The sequence below is a fragment of the Gymnogyps californianus genome, chromosome 1, assembly GCF_018139145.2.
Source record: "Gymnogyps californianus isolate 813 chromosome 1, ASM1813914v2, whole genome shotgun sequence".
Classification (NCBI taxonomy): Eukaryota; Metazoa; Chordata; class Aves; order Accipitriformes; family Cathartidae; genus Gymnogyps; species Gymnogyps californianus.
In genome coordinates, this window is record NC_059471.1 from 98,436,771 (window position 1) to 98,457,197 (window position 20,427).

Genomic DNA, 20,427 nt, shown 5'->3' on the forward strand with positions numbered 1-20,427 from the left:
AAGCTGCAAGAGAAGAGCTTAGATTGCATAATCAAGAGAAAAATGAGAAACTTTGTCCTGAAGGCAAATGCACCTACTTCTCATTCACTCTCCTCCCTTTTCCACTGCTTTTTTTCCCACGAAATACATGCAAATCCCAACATGCACTAAGTTTTCCTCCAGGCATGATATACTTGTGTGGTTATTTAAGTAAGAAGGGGGTTGAATAGAGATATGAGGTGTTCCTGGCAGAAAGGTCTTGGAAAAGAGTGCTCTATTTACTGCTGTTGTTTTAAAGTAATCCAGTCACCCCTGAAAGCATTTCTCGTTAGTAAAGGGATAGCTGTCATTCTAATTACACAGCATACACATTTCCTTCTTAATTTGTCTTCTCACAGTATAGCCAGTATTTCTGAGTCTACCTACTTTAAAAAGTGTCTAGAAATTAAGTGTAAGCATTTTTATCAAAATGAAGAGTGGTTTAAGAAGTAATTCAAGTAGAGCAAGAACTTGCTGTAATCAATTAATGCTTGCAAGAAATCACAAATTCTGGTTGTACAGGACACTTATCAGAGTCTGGAAGCAGTAACTGAATGTGTGTGGTCTCCTACACTTGGCTACAAAGACTTCCAGCTCTCAATGGCATGCATCACCAGCTAATACACTCTTACCTTTAAAGGTGCCTGTGTTTGGTGTGAAGGATATTGAAAATGGTGGGGTTTAGTCTAAACTAACAGCGCTGTAAATGGAAAAGTTAGAGGGCGGGCAGTGGTGAGTGGGATTGTTCAGTAGTAGCTACAACAGCAGTCATAGGAAGATGGGTTTTAACCACCCTAAATGCCTTCGCAACCCATTGCCTGCTTCCCTTCTCCTCTGGACATTTGCCTCCCACCCGCAGCTCCCCCATTCCTGCTCGTGAGCTGGCAGTTCAGCCTTGGCTCCAGCACCAGAAACGGGGGCCTGCACCCCAGATGCAGCCTGATGGCTCTCCCAGGGGCCCTGCGAGTAATGCCACTTTTCCACCGCCGAGGCCCTCTGAAACCGGGGGACTCCATGAGCTGTGGGGCCTCGTTAGCCTGCACCACAAAGGATGCAAAATGGATCGAGTCCAGCGAAGGCGCGTCCCCACCACCCGTGCCTACACACCTGCACACACAGCCACCTGCACCGCCTCCCGCCGGCCACTGCCCGGCCCCACACCGGGCACCCCTCGGGTTTGGGAAACATCTCAACAGGGGAAGAGTTTGAAAACGGGGAAATAAACCTCCGGGGCTGCCCCCGCACAGCGCGGCAGCGGGGGTCGGATCACCGCCGCGGCCGTTAACGGCCGACGGGCCGCACCCGCGCGCACTGACTCTGGCCTCGGGTAAAACCATGGGCTTTGTCACCGCGGGGCAACCCACGGCTCTACCCGCGGAAGGGGAGCGCTGTGGAAACGCGGGGCTCGGCAGCGAGGCTGAGAGGCGCCGAAGGTGGCCTGGCTCGGCCACCGCTCCGCCTTCGCTCGGAGGAGAAGGATGGCGGCGGCCCGCGCGCGGCCCTTCCCTCCTGGCTGTGAGGGGAGAGCCTAACCCGCTCACCCGCGCTCGGTACGGCTTCTGCGCATGCGCACACCTGCGGCTGGCGCAGGTGCGCGTTCATACCTGTCTCGCCCTGCAGCCCCCCCCCTCGTCCCCCCGTCCCCCGGGGTGGGTTAGTGCCGCCGGTCAGGCGTGTGGAGAGCCTCTCCGCCCGGGTGAGGCCTGCGTTCCCGCGCGTCCCCCGGCCGTAAGCAGCTAAGGGCGGCTGAGGTGGGGGTGTAGAGATAGCGAGGGATCTGGTAGGCGGCTGAAGTGGGGCGTAGAGACAACGGAGTGGGAAGGGGGCCGTGGGCGGCTGAGGTGGGGTGTAGAGGCAGCGGGGAGAAGGGGGAGGCACTGAGGGTCCGTGTCGTTATGGACGGGAGGATTTCAAGGTCGCTCCCAGAGTTTTCCCTCTGGTCATTTTTGCCTCTAGTCTGCTCTGCTTGTTAGGATATAGTGGATACCGGCATTGGTCAATTAGAATAATTACAACTTGAAATATTTTGCTCCAGTAGTATTAATGCTGTGTCTGGAATAACTTTAATAAAGTACTTGACAATGGATTATTTAATGTGTAGTATAAATGGTAGTCTTGTTACCTTTCAGTCTGTCTTCAGGGATGCCAGCATTTCCTGCTTCAGGTCAGTAAGATGGGGCACTGGTGAAATAAAAGGGTTGGTTGTAGCAGTTTAGATTAAACTGTTACAATGTGAGAAGAGTCCCGCTTGCAACCTAAGATGATCAGTTCTCTCCGAAGCTTTCTGGTAATTAATTTACTGGTGGGGGAATGCTTCCAAATTGGTATTTTTAGTAGCGGGAAGCACAAAGATACTGCCAGTTATGTTGACAGTGTCTGCTTAAGACCATTGAGTTGGCATACTGATTCCCACACGCTTTTCCACTTGCACACTATTCTTTTTTAACCCAGTGTTATGTCAGCGCCTGACTTTTAATCAATAGAATCGGTAAGAGCATCCGGGAAGACACCATCAGACTTTTATACTGATGCTTTAGGCTATTGGACAGAGTTTGTCTTCCAGGTCTGTACATGTTGATGAGAAAATGAAGAACCTCCTCCCAGCTGCTTGTTACCATCCTCCTTCCAAAGTCTGCTGCTGACTGAAATCCATCAGCTGATCTGCTTGGAGGCTATTTAAACTCTTAAAACTAATCCAGATTGCTAGGAATAATGCAAGTTAGGGAGTGGTCCTCTGAGCAGCTGAACTGGCAGATCTTTGAAGCTAGTAACACAGGGAAGAGTAAGGGGGTGGAAAACCACTGAGAACAGGCCAATAGTTTTCAATAAAGCTTGCTATTGTTGTATCTGTTCAGAGTCATGAAAAAACAGTGGAACTATTTCTCCTTGGTTTATATTCCTGTTGCTTCCTTTGTACTGATACAAGCATTCATCCAGTTGAGCAGAAAACTGATTTAGCCATCTGCCTATCATTCCCCCCAAGAATTAGCTTTCAGTTGGATCTGTTTTCTCATCAGTTTAGTGGCTGGCTGTGCCAATTCCAGAGCTGGATTTTGAGAAGAACAAGAAGGGGCGGATGGAACCAGCCCTGTTCAGTGGGAGCCCACACTGATGTCACGCTAAAGTGACGGTGGAATTGCACTCTTGGTAATGGTTACTTTGGCTTTCTGTGTGGAAAGAGGTCTTACAGTACTGCTGTGGTGTTAAATTACAATACAGGCATCCTCAGCAGATATTTGGGATGGTGATCATAGGACTCTTACTGTATGGTTGTAATGAAAATGTTACAACTTGTGGCTTCTGTCAAGGTGTAAATGTCTGCAAAATATGGCCTTAGATTCTTAAAATAACGTATCCAGTAATTAAAAAAAAAAAAAAAAAGAAAAAAAAACCAGAAACCTGTTCATGTGATCTGTGAGCCTATAATCTTAACTGCTATTTTTACAAGAGAAATTTACAGAAATGTAATGTGATAACTAACACTTCTCTGTACTTCTAAAAGTTTTAGGCAATGGCCCCTGGAAGCAAATTTAAGAACGCTGAATTGATATTACCATGTGAATGGAAAGAATGCTGCTTTGTAGGGAAATGCATGGAGGAATTTTGTAATCATATTGCGGAACACTTGGAAGATTACCTACAGCACCCCCTGGAAACAGCAGGTCATTTATGTCTCATGTGTCATGTGGATTACTTTGCAGTTTGGAAGATTATTCCTAGCCTAGAAAATAATACTGACTTCAGTTCACCTGCACCTTAGCTTTTCTAAGGCCCAGCTGCGTGAAGCCCTTAGACAAGGGCTCATACCTGCTTTTTGCTTCATATCTGATTGTCCTGGATTTTTGTTTGTTTGTATTGATAGCTATTACTAATATGGAAAGAGACTGGAGAGGTGATGTCATGAGAACTTCTGCTGAGGATTTTTTTTTCCTAAGATTAGGGCCTCAGCAGGTACAATTGTCTAAAACAGATTGTAGCAAATTGTTTTTGAATGGCAGAGTTCTACCCTTTCAGGGAACTGGTCTGCTGCTTAAGAATTCTAATTTTAAAGTAGCACTTGTATGAATCTTTATAGAAAAATGGAAACTTTTATTGTTTGTACGGTATTTGCCTTATTTGGATACGTACACTGGTGTTATTTTATGATGGGTATTGTATTTTACATCTTTTTAATAGTATTGAATGTACTTAAAAGGAAAACAAAAAATCTGATTCTGCAGAAAATTATAGGCAGTCTCTGTGGATGTAATAGCAATAATATACTAGACTTTTTAATATAGCTATTTTGGCTCTTGTGTATCCTGCTCTTTATTCTTAACACTGTAATCAAGTGTAATTACAGGTGTAGACATTTTAATTAAAGGTGAATGAGTTTTAATTAAAGGTGAAAAAAGTAGAATTGGACCAACATTAACAATGTCTCTGTGACGTAAGCTGAAGAGCGTCATAGTATATACCTAAGAAAATACTTATTTTTATAAAATTTTCCTATTGAATCTATGAAGTGCCTTTCTGCAAAAAGTTGTGTTTTAAGAGCACTCTAGTATTGCTGCAGTTGTGAGACAGTGGAAAATCTGTTTGCCGCTGAGATTTGCAAGTTTTGTCTAGTGCATTATCAGTAGATAGCAGAGAAGCTGGTAATTGCTAAGGTTACTTACAGATTGTGAAGTTATTACAAATGTAAGTACTATTGGCATTCTCACTGTTGTGGCACACAGTTGCAGATTTCATGCAGTGTTCTGTAAACTGTTACTTCTTTCTTGTCTTTAGAGCAGTACCGGTGTTGGTGGAGAAGTTGTGAATTTGGGGCAAAAAATCCCAGAGAGCTGATAACACATGTCAATTTTCACACTTACCACACCAAACTGAAATTCATAGGCTCCCAGTTACGGACATTGCACCATGATTTGCCAGCGTGTTTGCAGAACAGCCGTAGCTGGCATCAGTTACCAAAGACTTCGGAGGAGTTTGTTTGCCATTGGGAGAATTGTGATGTAAGTGAAATACATTGAGATATTGCCATTTTTTTTTCCTTTCCTAACTTTACCTTAGCATTCTTTGGATTTGACTCACTATTGGGAATTTTTGCTCAATCTTACCTCTGAACAATGTTTCCCACTATCTTTGTAACTAATACACGGTAATTATTATGGTAGCATTCATGAAAATGTAAAAAACATAGTTGCATAACATCCGCGACCTCGAATTCAAATTTTCTTTGTCTTTGTGGTGACTAAAATGATCTTTTTGACAAAGATGCAACTTTCTCTTGTGTTTTAAGAGTATATATGCAAAACTTTAATATACCCAGTTTAATGATAAATTAATGAACTTGGCAGTTTGTAGATAGGTCTAGAGTGTTTATTGTTTGTCTGAAGAAAGGCAACAGAATATCTGATATTACCTTGGTCAGTTGGAAATGTTTTTGGGTTGTTTTTTTTTTTTTACTGGGACAGAAATCAGACATTTGCAACGGGCTGTTCATATAAGTCTGATGTTCAAATGTGGCCAAGATTGGTTGCAACTAAAAATGGTTTGTATCTTGACCACTTTTTGGTGTCCTGTATTAAATAAAATCATTATCCATTCTGTTTTGACTGTGCTATTTCTGTGTCAAGTAAACCAAGATGATTAGCAGTTGCTATCTTTTTTTTGACAATGTTAACATAAATAGTGCTGCCTATATAAATTTTTTTCTGCTCCTTGGAGATGTTCATTCCTGATCAAAAGTGGCTTCATATTGATATGACATTATAGGGAAGCACTTTCTCTGTCACTGTTGGCCTCAGAACCTCAGCTGTTATTTATGGCTAGTGAGCATTACCTTTGCATCCACAAGTGTGATGCCTTGCAGATGACGTTTTCTTACCATCTCCTTTTGTGTAACAGTTGAGCAAGATAGTTTTTAGAGAAAGTAGTAGTGCAGGAAAATTGTCTATCTGGTCTACATTAATTTTTTCATGTTGTATGAGGTTTTTTTGTTTCATTTAAGTGATATAACTGAAAGCAAATAAAATATTGGCGAAGAAGAAACAACTGAAATGAGTTGTACTGTGGAAATCAGAAAAACTGTAAAACTAAACAATTTTGCAAAACCCATATGGGCAAATCTGATGTAGGTTTAGTAATGTTGAACTACAAATCAAAACAAAAACTTTAAAGTTTTTCAAAGGCCTTTGATCCTTTTTTCCTTATGTCTCTCTAGGCCCTTTAATGATTCATGGGTTATCATCCTTAAATCCTATTTCTCTATTATCTATGATCTTTTCATATCAAAGTTGTGATAAAATTAATGACATAAACTATGCTTTTTGAGGTTATAAACAAATACTAATAAGGATAAAAATATTTCCATGCAAGGGAATGTCAGACTGGTGGTGCTTTACACAGGTATTGTATCCCTCCCATGCATCACATTGTTGAATTAGAATCAGTGTGATGTTTGAGTAAATATACTGCAGCGATGGAGTGAAATTACTTTTGTTTTCTGATGGTAGTTACAGTCCATGCTTTGCTTTGCTAACCTTCTCCTTACTAGGTCTGAAGTTATTTCCAGTTTCCTCTTAACATTTCAGCTTAAAGATTGTTTGTGCCATAGCATGTATAAAAGGTGAGTGCCTCCTCATCTGTATGTTATTACTGGACAGAATGTCTAGAAATATCCATTTGGCTCTTTTGGCTCTGAATTTAGAATATCTGTACTCATGTAATGCTTTGATACCTCTCTTTTCATTAATTTTTCTTTACATGAAATAAGGAATGACATAGAAATCTGAGAGTGAAGTTTATAGAGAGAGGTAATTCTGTTAAGTCAATCTGTGAGAAACTCTATCTCTGTAAATAAAGGCTTTTATTTACTAGTGGATTATGCATGGAAGTACCCCATTCTCTTCTTTTTAAAGCTATAAGCCTAAACACACAATACAGAGCACTATTTATGATAACTTTTGGATTGTTTGCATAGTTTGATTACAAACTATTGTTACAAACAAGTCTTACTGCCATTATGTCCCATAGCTTATGGGAATCACATTTCTCACAGTAGTTATTTTTGTTATTAATGCTTTTTAATGCGTACTAATCAGTCTTTACTCGCATACTGTCATGATTGGTCTGTCTATTTTAAAAATTAAGAGGTTCAGAAAAACTTCAAAGCCCTCAGAATTTGATTTTGCTGCATCTGCCAGTAAGCACAGCCTTTTGAAAAACATGCTTAAAAAACATAAATGAAAAATGGAACATGAAATCAATTAACGGGAAGATTTTTCTTCTGTAAGTGGGCAGTTTTGGCTGATGGAATCCTTTAGTCCATAGCATTTCGCTAAATCTTTTTATACATGTTTTTTCAAGTTCAAACTATGTTGTGAATTTTATTAATTAAAAGAATGTTTCCCAACTTAGTAGGCAGGCTAGACTAGACCCAGGAGGTGGGGTAGGGCACACTGTGAAAGAGGAGAACTTTGAGGGCAGGGAAAACTGCTTACCTTTCCCACCCTCCTGCAAATATGTTCCCACAGTTATGAATATAATGCTCTTTGAAAATCACCCATACAGCTTCCCCCGACACTTGTGGTGCCTCCTACTGTGTCAGATTCAGTTTCCCCAAAGGTAAAGCTTCTGACTCAGGCAACAGCCCCAAAAACTTCTCTCCTATTTACATATAAAGAAATACTCAAGAAAGGTCCGGCAAAACACTTAAAGAGATGGTGCCAACAAATTAAAATGGGTTTAACTCCCATATGGTCACTCTGATTAAGAAGTGAAGAGGTTTTCCATCACTGTCTAGGTCAATACTTTTAGTTGATTCACCTTAATATGCCTATGTGTTTTCATATACACAAGACCTTGGATCTCTCAGATCATGTTTCAAGCCCTTCAGAGGAAATAAGGGCTTGTCTCCCTGAGGGAGCTATTGTGAAATACGTTGGAGTATGAATTTAAAATGCAGCAGTTTGCCTGCATTAACTCCTCATGTGAATGCTCCGTTCTGCACAGAATGCCTAGCAGCTTTGTTTAATCCACTCTACTAAGATTAGGATGATTAAAAACAGGTAATACTAAATAAATAGGTTTTTTCATTTATATATTTTTCTTTAAAAAAAACCCACAAAGCTGTTTAAATTTGAATCAACTGTACATTATCGGCAGTGGCAATATCAGCCTAAGGAGTTTCACCTGTTTCCCATTTCCTCTCCCCAGTGTTTTGATTTGGTTGAAAGCCAGACCAATTCCTTGTCCCAATTCAATGAGTAGCCTTACAAAATTGTGCCAGCACAGCAGAGAGGTTAAGGGGTTAAATTATTTGGAACTGAGAGGAATACTTTGAATTGCGGCTGATGACAGAATGCACTTGAATGATACCCTGTGTTACTTGAAGAAAATGCAATATGCAGTCTGCTTTCACTCTGCAGGTGTGGATTTTTGTGGAGTGAGGCAGAGGCTAATTAAGGTTTAGTCCCCCTTGTCACATAAGTACTGACTCGTGGAGTGCTGTGTCCATTACACCTAATTCAGTTTAATCATTGTGCAGCCTTCCCATTTCTGTTGGAATTACCTGCACTGCCCTCATAGCCTTCTCGTGAGTAGGAGCAGGTAGAAGTGAAGGGAGGGGAGAAGGTAAAAATATACCAAAGAAATAAATCAACAGAAATACATTAACAGACACATCCCTGCCCCAAAGAATGGGTAGCATTCACTCAATTAGTCTAGACAGACTTTTCAACTACTAGATGGTAGGTGAAAATTCAGGACCTGGTTTGTGTGGTGGATACTGCAGAATGTTCTACATTTTTGTAGGTGATGTAATTGTCTCTGTGTTGGGGTGAGTTAATTAAATGTTACTGCAATATTTACTGGTGTCTGTTTGGTTTCTAAAAACACTTAATTCTATGTTCCTGTGAGTTGATTTCCTGCCAAAACTATCTTGTCTTCTCCATGCTTCTGTTTTGTTTTTAGGTTACCTTCAATAACCCAGTGTGGTTTTATCAACATGTTGCTATTCATGCCTATGCTACTGAGGAAGAAACTGTTACAGATCAGAAGAAAGCTGTTTATTGTCACTGGAAAGGTAGTTCATATTAAAAAAAAAAATCTATTTCAAAAAGTATTTCACTGCAGTGTTTCTTACAAAATTCACTTAGTCCTATATGTTATATAGGAACTTGTGAGAGATCTTCAGATATTTTTTCATTTATCTTAAATAGTTGCAGAAACAGTTCTATTTTATAGGCACCATGATTTAAGTAGAATAGTTCCTATCTTCCATGGGGTTGAACACCCTCAACTCCTAATTAGTCTAAGTTGAGAATTTCCAGTACTGAACAGGGTTGGGTTTTCTCATAATTCTGCCTGTGGTTGATAGTTCATATACCATTCAAACAGACTTTTTGCTTATATTCTACCACTCAGGATCAGGGTTGTCTCCCTCACAATAATCTTTCATGGTGAGCTTACTCTTTGCTTTCCCTCATCTGTTGCCTTCAAATCAAGGGAAGCACAACTATTGCCATCCTAGTTTTTCTCAACTTTGTGGTGAGAGAGAGCATTTTTTAATGCATTCTTTATATTGCTAGCTACCTCATGTGTTAAAATTATTGTCATGACTTCAAAGCTGATGTTCTGCCCTTGGCTCTATTGTAGAAGCCACATTCCATTAACAGTCTTTCATAGCAGATGCCCTGATTGTTTGAGTAAGGGCTAAACTATGGACTGCCATTTGATGTGCATGCCATTCAGCTTCAGACCTACGAAGTGTATGAGCAGAACCTCTCCAGAAGAAAAGACTTTCTGCTGAAGAATAATGAGCCAATTTGTGGGAGTCTGGTCCTGGAACAGATCATTCTGTGCTTGTGTTAAACCAATCAATTTGGCTATGTCTTGTAAAACGTGTCAACAAAGTCCAGGTTTGATTGGAATCCTCTCGGTGAACCCCCCAGATATGTGTCTTTTCAATTTATGGGTTAAAGTTACTTTTTGGGTTAGCTATTCACTGCAATGACGACAAAATCCCATCAGTAGATGCAAGGTGACATAATTTTGTTCCTTTTCCCTCTTGAGATTAGCTGACAGGTGCACTATTTTTTGGCTGGGGAACTCACTCCAGTGACCGGATAGTGTAGAATCTGTAGTCCTTCAAGGAACAAAAATCACACATCAGTGTGCTTGTAGCTTTAGAAAATATAGCCCATTAGGACAGGTGAAGGGACTCCTCTGACTGTGTAGCCTAAAGAACAGAAATGAAGAAAAGGAATATGGTAAGTCTTCAAATATGTTTAAGAAATGCCCTGCTGTTAGGAACAGTGAAATCATCTGTTCTCCATGTCTGTGCTAGAAAGGGTGAGAAGTAATGAGCTTCAGTTGTAACAAGAGAGGTGCAAGCTATAAGTTAGGAAAGCCTTTTTAATTGGGTATATTAAAACACCGTAGCAGTTGCCTGTTGAAATTGTGGAGATTGTCTATCACTGGGGAACTGAGAAGACCTCTTTTGAGACCAAGGTATAATTGATCCTGCCTCGGAACAAAAGAATAGGTCCTGGGTTTTTCAGGGTCTGTTGTAGTCTGTGATCTTGACGTTCAGGGTCGTGGTATACATTTGAAAGTTATGTGCAGACTTATAATGTCCAGGCAGTGAAAGACAACTTTTCATTCACCCCCCCAAACTTAACAAGCAAGGACAGGCCAGTAAGGTCTCATCTCTGTGAGGAAGCAGTCGTCATGGAACAGGGACAACAGATAGAAAGTGATCAGTCTTTTCCAGGGACCCTCAGTCTACTAGCTGGTGGTCTGAGTTGGTTTGAATTTGTGAGGGTCCAGCAAGAGTGGGCTGGTCTGCAAGGGAAGGCAAACTGGGAGTTAAGGGTGATAGGCAGGCAGGGACCTCACTGACAGGGTGCAATCTCACAGAACCTGAGCAAGAAGAACAGAGCAGGTCTGGTGGTGCTAGCCAGGGTCAGCTACAGCTTAATGATCACCAGCCGAGTTCGCTGTGACAAGACAGGACTGAGGTCAAGCCAGGAAGTCCAGATAGCAAGTCAGAGGCAGGGCCAGTGAGGCGCAAGGGGTGGGTAACTGCAGCTCCCAAGCCAGAGAGCACAGGGTGAGTGGAGGGCCCAGATGAGGCTTCTCACTGCTCTTTCTCACAACTTAGCTGTTTTCACAGAAGTGTGATTGAAGCTTGAACAGCATCACCATATTAGAGCAGACCTCAATCACAAGCAACTCTTAGATGTTTGGGGTGGAATTGGCTGCAGAGGAGGATCGCAGAGAAAGATGGCTACAGGCTGGTCAGGGCGACCAGAGGCTGTTGGCATACTCAGGGCCCTGGCAGAGTTCACAAAGGAAGGATGTAAGAGAGAGATTCAATCTGATGTCCTGTGTATCACATTTTTAATTTGGGGTTAAACAGAGACAGAAATCTTCATGTTGCACTAGAAGAATAATCGGTCCTCCAGCTTCTGATCTAGACATGGAAGCTTGTCCTTTTTCTATGGCCCCTGATCAGAAGTATCCTGTACACAGCAGAGGTGAAAGAGACACTGATGATCCTGTTTCTTCATTGTAGGCAAAGTGAGGTTTTAGGATTTCCTTTGTCTTTTAATGAGTCTAGAGTTCTGTCCCTTTACTAAGTATGTTAATCTGGAGCTCAGAACTCCTTTCCAGGAAGTTGCCTATATTCTACCCATTGGAGTGGATGTGGATTGTTATCAAGGCTATTACCTTCTTGTTCTACTTGATAGAATGTCCCAAAGAATAGTAGAAATGGAACTCACGATGCACCTACTTGGTTAAATGAACTAGGCAAATCCTTTTTGTTAAATGAATTTTATGTATTAATTTCTGAGATCTAAAGGTATCCAACCTGTCGTTGAGTTTGATTCACTTGATTACTCTTATCATGCATCATCCACAAAAGAATATTTTATCTTTCCCTACCTCTTGCTCCTGAATTTAAATTTAGTCCTCTTGATTCTTAAGAGTCTTTGATTGGGTCCAGGCTATTATTTCACCTTTCTAAAAAGGTAGCTTTCTGCATAGCTGTTATCTTTGTTGGGTAGATGAGAGAGACTCGTGGCTGCTTCTCCTTATGTGAGAGGGTAGGCTATTCCTTCACATTTGTCTGAAGTTTTCTCCTGAAAGTAGTTCTTTAGCTCTATTTACACCAATACATTAACCTACTAGGGATTTTCCCCTTATTTGTCACATCTCAATAGCCAGAGCTTTCTACTTGTGCTGTTAAAACTTGCACTGTGTCCACAGTACCAGACTGTTCCTGAGCTCAGGAGATCTGAGGACATAGCTATTTATATGCAAAGATTGTTTGGTGGATAGCTGATTGCTTGTGGTTAACCACTATGTGAATGTGTATGTAAAGACAGAAAATGTGAAGATAAAAAAAAAAAAAAAAAAAAGAGTTCAGTAAGCAGAGTTCTTGGAGATGTACAGTTGACATGTATTCACTACCCCATCTTGTTCTCCTGGTTCTCCAGAGACCATGAAGATTGCTGGAGTTCTGTGATGGGGGGGTAGGCAACAGAAATAGTAATGAATGTTATCTCTGTTCTACTGTATGAGCACACATCAGGTCAAAAACTTTGACACATGAGGGTGGAGAGTATAGCAGCATGCTCTCTGCTGATTCAAAACTAAATTTTCTGTAAGAGACACATGGCCAACATATCTTGAAGAATTCTGATTACTGACAAATAATCTGGCTTTGGCATGGATATTTGCAGGGTTAAATGTCACATGATGTTTGTAATAGTACCAGTCTGATTTTTTTTTTCCCCTAGAAGCAGCTTTTTGTGTGTTTCTAAAAATACAACAGACATAAGTATGTAACAGCCTTTTCTGTTTCTACATAAGAAAGAGTACAGTACTCATGCGCAGCTTTTTTTTCTGTTTGGTTTAGATTGTTTAGGCGTCTTTAAAGGAAAGCATAAGCTATGGGATCATTTAAGAACCCACACACAAGAAAGAGTTGTAGCATGTCCTACTTGTGGAGGAATGTTCTCCAATACCACTAAGTTTTTTGATCATGCAAAGAGACAAGTTTCAGAAGATAGTAAGTCGATATGCTCTTATTCCTGTTTATATTTCTAAGAGATTTTCATTTAAGGTGCTTTGTGATAATGTGCACATGTAATTTCATAAATATTTCTATTTTTCATATAAGTCAATTGCATGAAAGCAGGGTTTACTCCAGGAAGGCAGTTGTTTTCATAAAGCATAGAAGTTCTCTTGACTTTGCATGTCTGATGAATTAGGGTAATGAAAGTGAGCAACAGAACACCCTTAGATCTGTGTTTCAGCAGAAAAGCTACTCACTTGGCAGCTGTGGCATCGCACTGCCTCTCTTCCCTTGGTGCCCATGGCACAGCGTGACATTCCACTGACACTGGGAAACTGCCTGTGAATGGGAAAGACTTTCGATTATTGAAGAGAGAACCTCCACAAGAGCCAGGCTTGAATTACAGAATCTCTGCACGTAATCCCAATGAGCATTTAACTACTTTCAGGTCAAAAGGCAATTTTTTTTCCCTTCAGCTTTGCTTTTCCAGTAAGTATTTTCTTCACCAGAACACTCCCTACCTCAACGAACTGTGTATTAGTTGGCATGCTTTCCTGCATGTTAAAGAGGGAGGTGGGGTTTTTTTCTGTTTTTAAGTTCTTGGGATATATTTAGGAATTGTGGATGTTCTGGTGATGGAAAGTAGGTGCATTCTAGGTAATTGACAGAAGAGCTCAAATTTCAAACTGTTAGTGTTTTGAACAGCTTGTTATTCTGTTTAGGATAAAATTAACTTACTGATAAACAATCCTTTTCATTAAGCCTAAACTAAATTTTTTTCTGAAGAGTATTGGTAATGAAAAAGAATATTGAAACTGTCTCAATGCTGTGTTAGTTTATTCATTAAACTGGCAGCTACAGGTTCTTAATTAATAAATCTTTCATAAGTTATTTGTATTGCCACTAAATATTTTCTATTTAAATTCAGAACAAATATTTGTTTGCCAGAACTGTCAGAAACATTTTGCCAATGAAAGGCTGCTACGAGATCACATGAGGGGACATGGTAAGTCAGAGCTTTTTACAATAAAACATGCTTTTCTCAAGGTCACCTTGTACAGAACAGGTTTGATAAACTACAGAGTTATAAGTATCATTGTATCAGCTAAGAAAATTAATATAGGAAACTAGGGCAACTGTGTTACAAATGCTGGAAAGCAAGAATTTCGTTGCCAGTCCCTCTGAAGCATGGAAATTCCCTTCTTCATGCCTTCTGATCAAAAAATTTAAGGGGCTTTTCTATTTTGCAGTAGCTCCTGTGCAGATGCTTATTCTGCACTTGCATCTCTGTTTACTTGCTTTTGTAAGTAGGCACATGGTTAAAGCCAAAGCTATGTTTTAGCTTGGGCTGCAACTCTGCTCACCTTGCAGTGCATAATCAGCCCCACTGAAATAGTGTAGTCCTTCATTGACCTAACCACAATCTCCCCGAGGTCCCCAAATTATTCCCACAAGTTATACTACAACAGCTGTGACTTGCTGGGAAAGAATCCTACAGCATCTAAGTACAAGGAAACATGTGATATTGCTGTTGGACATACAGGAAATGCAGAAGCCGAGAGGCGGGTGGGTCTTTGCTTTGGGAATAGGAATATTTGAACCATGTAGCCAGACCTGGGTACCAGTCATTTAGGTTGTATAAACATACAAGTAACTTTGTGCAGACTTGCTCAGTCAGGGTAGATTCTACTTTCTAGTTACATTCTCAAGGAAACACGATTTTTCACTGTCTGCAAGTCAACACACTGATGCTTAATAACTATGCATTTGATTTGGTGCTTACTGTGAGCTACCAGGACTGACCATGTTTGTATTTACATGGTTTTATAGTTGACATGCATCTGACTAAAATATCTTGATTTTTATATTTCATATTAGAAAATATAGAACTATTTTTGGTTTGTTTACTAGATTAGTTTTATTCCTTTATCTCAAGGTAATTTTGGATAGAAATTGGAAATAAATACAAATGAAGATTTTTTTTGTTTGTTTTCTTTTTATTAGCTAATGAAGCATAAATATGCTGGGTTTTTTGGTTTGTTTTTTTTTAATTAAAGCGTAACACATATTAAGATAGATTTGATATATTAAATAAAGCACATGGCTAACTGAACTATTTGTTTCTGGTCACTCTGGCTGCACTTAAACCTTTGTGAATTGTACAAAGTGCCTGGCTGTCCTTGTCCCCTGATAATTCAGACTGTGTTCTGCTTGCATAGCCAGGGAAAATCACAAGGTGGTTGGACCTAGGAACAAGGATGATGTGAACCTGTGTCATGTCCCAGTAAGCCACAGTGAACCAGCTGCAATGTGAACTTGGCTGAGAGAGCTGGGAGGCATTCCTGGGTCCAACTGTTCAGGCACAACCTAAATCCCTTCAGATATTAGAGCCAGTTACTTCCCCGGTTCATGATTCAGCTTTCTTTAAAAATTCTGGCAGCATACATGTCTGCATGTTAGTGCAGACTGCCAGTGCAGACATGACATTTTCAGATTCTTACCCCAGTGTATTTCATAATAGCTTGCTGGTATAGATAAATATTGAAATTTTCTTTTAAAGACCTTGCCTACCTATAAGAAATTATTCTGAAATAAGCTGTGATGTGAATGTAAATGCTGTAGGTATTCTAAAATCACTCCCTACGTGGACATATTTACATGCCAGACAACTAAGTAAACTGTTGGATACTCCCATTTCAAGAGACTGCTGAGCTTCACTGATGCAGTTTTGCAGATTAAGTTATTCCAGACTAGTTTTCCACATGACACTATTTATTTTAGGGAGGGGGGAAAAAAAAAAATTTTTTTCCTAGTTTAAGACAAACTATGAAGAAAAGTTCCTATGCAGGGAGTGATTCCAGAGTAGTTACAGTGCATTATATTTACTTCCTTTTTTGAGAAAACATGAGCATTTCAACTGCATGTTTTTCTTTGGCCACCTGTAAAGCACTGGGCTGATTATAAGATAATGTGTTGTTTCAAAGTCCTAAATATAACAGATTTTGTCTAAATCCAAAAGTTCTTTATTGAGACTTTTCCTACTGCATTCATCAGGTTGCTGATTGATAGGCAGTAAAGCAAGCATTTGTTCAGCTTAAGATGTTACAGTCCTGCCTGCCAATCTGCCAGAGGTCCTCCCCAGTTCCAGAGTCATTAGAGCAAACCTGTGTCTCAGCCATTGCAGTTCGTAGCCTGGCAGCTTCGCAAGCACCTAGCATCATTATGCCTTAAGCAAATATATCCGAATGTGAAATGGGGAGGCGGAGGACAGACACATATTCTTTCTGCCACCTTTTTAAGAGTGGTAATACCTTAAACACTAAAAGCAGATTTGCCAGTGCTTGTCTGTCAAGGCCTCCAGACAACATCCACCTTTTAGAAATCCTCCCAAAGTGCCAAGGGGAAAACAATAATCATCCTTTTTGTTAGAGCCTAGAGAGTGAAACATGATCCTCTACATCTTTTTCCCTTACCATCTATTTTTTGAAAGTAACTTGAAACATTGTAAGATTGACCATTATTTCACTACCCTCTTTATTGCATCTGCATTCCATTTTTATCTCATTTTTTCTCTATATATTTTATTCCCAAATTTATTATAATCTGTTAATTTTAATATGATATTTTAAGACATTTTTTGTCATATGTCATAGCAGACAATGTCCTGGTGAAGCTGTGATACAGAACTGAAAGTATCTTTCTTTCTACTATCTTTTCTAGTTAATCATGTTACATGTGCCCTTTGTGACACAGTATGCACAAGTGTCTCCTCACTGAAAGCACACATCAGATTCCGACACTGTGATGAACGTCCTTTCCATTGTCACCTCTGTGAGAGCTGGTAAGAAAATTTGAGGCTCATAGCTATGTGAGCAGAACTGTAGAACCACGTTAGTGTTCTACATAGGAGTTAGTAAAGAAAGAAAAGTTTTCAACCACTAAAATAATCAACTATTCAATGAAGAAATCTAATAGATTCATCTGCTGTTCATCTGCTTTCAGCTGCTGAGACATTGTAGTTCATGAACTTCTGGTGCAAGTAGGACTGATGTGTTAAAAGGTGAATTTTCTTGGCAAGACTGTGTACTACAAAATGGTCATCATGACAAGTTGAGATGTGTAGCAGTAGTGCCTTAAACTGTGGGTTTTGCCATTCTAAACGATTGCTGGCTGTTTGCTGGGAGAGTCACAGTCTTCTCCTTTGAGTGATTTTTCTGCCACAGGCTTACTATACTGTCTGCTGTCTGGCACTCTCATTTTTCGGTGGTGGTTTCTTTTCACCAAATGATGCCACACAGTAGTGAAATAAATTAAAAAAAAAAAAAAAAGAGAGAGAAAAAGAAGCAGCATTGTGATGTGATAGACCAAGTTGCATCTATAAGCATTGGCAAATTATGTTTAACCTTGCCAGAGAAGATGAGAGGTCTAGCCTTTGTATGCTGGAAGTGGGATAAAGTGATCAAATATGTAAGTACTTTTGTGTTCATGCTGTGGGTGGACAGAAGGATATAATGTGAATTTCTAGACCAGAGAGGATGAAGTGACTGATCGATAATGGACAAGAATTTTCTCTATGTGAACAGAAAGAGAGCGTGATGCCTCGCCACATGGTTGTGGAAAAATTACCTAGATTTGGGCATGGTGTGGATGTGTGGGAAGAAAGAGGGAATGGAAAATGAAATCCAGAGCACATCAAAGAGATGTCTACTATCCCCTTTTCACAGGTGGAAAAACTGAGGTAGAGAAGTGATTTACACATATTCCGCTTTCACTTGTCATTGTCAGAGCCAAAAATTACTACCTCCCAGTCCTAAACATTAACCACAAGACTACTCCTCTGTACTATTATATCTGTTATTTGTTTTACCTTGTTTTCAGTTTTAAGAACACGTATGATCTGCATAAACATGTTGAAACACACAATGATTCAGATGCCTACAGCTGTGATGTTGAAGGATGTGGTTTTACTTCACGGACTTTACGAACTTTGAGACAGCATTACAAGAGAGCACATGTGGTAAGTATATTAAGTAGCAGAATAAAATATATTGCTATAAATGAGACTAAAGTTTCAAATTTATGTGTGTTTAGTTTCTTGGGAATTCATGAAATATTTCATTTTTGCATCAGATCAAGTATTTATTTGCACACATTTCTAGGACTCTTGCAAGTATTATGCAAATACCTGACTCATCCTTACCTGTAGATTTTGTGTGCTTACCTTAGGTGCATGCAGTTGCATACTGACTGTCTTGAACTCTGGCCACCCACCCTCTTTTTTTTTTTTTTTTTTTTTTTAAAGAAAAAAAAGAACATGCCAATCCTAATCTCAACAGCAAAATATTTCAGGGATTAAAATCCAATGTCACCTTTCTCCTCATGTTGGTACTCCATCCTTAGAACTAATATGTTACCTGAAAATAGAGAAACTATAAAGTGTGTAAAGCTTACATCACTTTTAATCAGGTGAGTCTGGCCACAACATTAAAATACAGTTTTGGCTGCTATAGTTTATGCACGCTTGTTGCCTGTTTCTTCAGCTTTCTGAGTTATGATCACTGCTATGTTGTAAAATGAATATATTTTAGTGGAAGCTATGTGTCACACTGCTGTTGGAGATACCTGCAGTACTGATGGCCCATGCAGAGAATTTGCATGTTCACTGGGGTTCCTTAATCAGACAAGTTCTAAAACCCACAAATTTTAAATGCTTTAGGAAGGTAACTTCAAAAAGGTTTTCAGCTAGTTAGTGTGGTTTTCCCCTTTTCAACAACGGATTAATTTTTGTCATATATACGTGCAAGCCTTCAATGACTCTAACATTCTTTCTTTCCAAGAGTAATGGCATTCTGAAATATAAATGCCACATCTGTCAGAAATGTTTCTCCTGGAGTTATACATTGACCCTACATCTTCGAAAAGCTCATAAACTCAGCAGTCATTCTCGTTTCAGGTATGTTACCAGTTGATTCTTGTTCAGATCATAAAGTATTTTTTTTTTAAACGTTTTGTTTAAGAGATCCAGATATTTAATTAAATGCTATCTTAAGTTTGGTTCCGTTTTAAACATTCTGAGCGTGAAACAATTTATTACTTAGGTTTCACTATCATGATGGAAAACCTAGTGTAAAGATGGTTAAACCAAGGAAAAAAAAGGTCTTTTTGCTTTTATAGCTTTTACCGCTGTGAAATTCTTGTAACCTAGATTGTTGAAAGAAATTTTTTGACCCTGCAAGTTGTATCCACCAAAGAGAGTACATAAATATATCGACAGCTTCTGTAGTATAAACAAGCCATACTCTCCATTTTGGGACAAGAAAATCCAGCAAATAAAATGTAATTATGAATAGGTATCTCTTATTTTCTGTTATGTTATGTATATTTGATAAAAACTACTTATTGGAACCCTCTTGCAGGCGTTCCTTCACACAGTGTCTTTTGTTTGAGTGCCACCTAATAAATAGCAATCTAGTTCATCTTTTAATTGCTGACATTCTTAGTTTTGGCAATCTAATTAGATGTTATTTTCTGCTATAAATGCTATGTTTGTAACTTGTATTTTCAGTATTTTCAATTTTATTCCCTTAGATATAAAGAAGATGACGAAGGTCATATGAGTTTGAATTTAGCAGTATATAATGCTGTCATGGGTTTAGGTCAGGCTCTTAATAATGAGATGGTAACAAGTAAGTCTCCACCAAGTCAAAATAGTTTTGGAAGAGAAGGAGGGGACTCTTGCGAAAGAGACACTTCAACAGTACAAGTACTTTTCACACAGCTTCAGCCATGGTCACAAGCTACTGGAGAAAATGTTCTCGTAGAAACAGAGACTTCTATGCCAGGGCCTGTGTATTCTGAACTTCAGACTGCTGTACAGCCGTTTGAAAACTGTTGTACTTCTGCTAAAGTTGATGAAGCCACACCAATGAACATGAAGGAAAAACTAGTAGAAATGGAACTGGGCTTGGGAATTCAGATAGGTTTCTAGAAAAACAGCCTTTTTGTGGATTTTTACTGTGAAAAGTAAACCTCTTCAGAAGAGGTTTATTTTTTTAAACAAAATTTGTTTTAAAGTCTTCACTTTTACCCTTGTCAAATCTTGTATGTAATACTGTGTTTTCTCGGCTTTCAGGTTAAATTATTCTAATGTGCTTAGAGAATATATGCAGGATACACACAATACCATGCACATATAATACTTTCATTTATAGCCTTTTGGAGAAGAAACTTTTAAGTTCTGTATATTCATATAGCACATATATGTGTGTGCGTGTGTATTTATTTATTAAAAAAACATAGCCTATGGGGAAAGTGTGGAGCCAATGCATGAGACAAACAGTTTG

General features: G+C 39.4%; 1 protein-coding gene across 3 annotated transcripts; it reads left to right on the forward strand.

The window, feature by feature from the left end:
- Nucleotides 1-1,690: 1,690 nt before the first annotated feature.
- On the forward strand, nucleotides 1,691-20,073 carry LOC127026625 (histone H4 transcription factor-like). Of its 3 annotated transcripts, XM_050911975.1 has the most exons (12): nucleotides 1,691-1,746; nucleotides 2,148-2,182; nucleotides 3,036-3,165; nucleotides 3,521-3,680; nucleotides 4,789-5,012; nucleotides 8,974-9,085; nucleotides 12,926-13,078; nucleotides 14,013-14,090; nucleotides 16,805-16,925; nucleotides 17,963-18,101; nucleotides 18,922-19,037; nucleotides 19,673-20,073. In XM_050911975.1, the coding sequence occupies exons 4-12, from the start codon at nucleotides 3,530-3,532 to the stop codon at nucleotides 20,070-20,072; spliced, it is 1,494 nt and encodes a 497-aa protein (XP_050767932.1). In that variant the 5' UTR covers nucleotides 1,691-1,746; nucleotides 2,148-2,182; nucleotides 3,036-3,165; nucleotides 3,521-3,529; the 3' UTR covers nucleotide 20,073. The 3 variants fall into 3 exon arrangements, with proteins under 3 accessions (XP_050767932.1, XP_050767941.1, XP_050767947.1); XM_050911984.1 differs by lacking the exon at nucleotides 3,036-3,165; XM_050911990.1 differs by lacking the exon at nucleotides 19,673-20,073 and having other exon boundaries at nucleotides 18,924-18,982.
- Nucleotides 20,074-20,427: the final 354 nt, after the last annotated feature.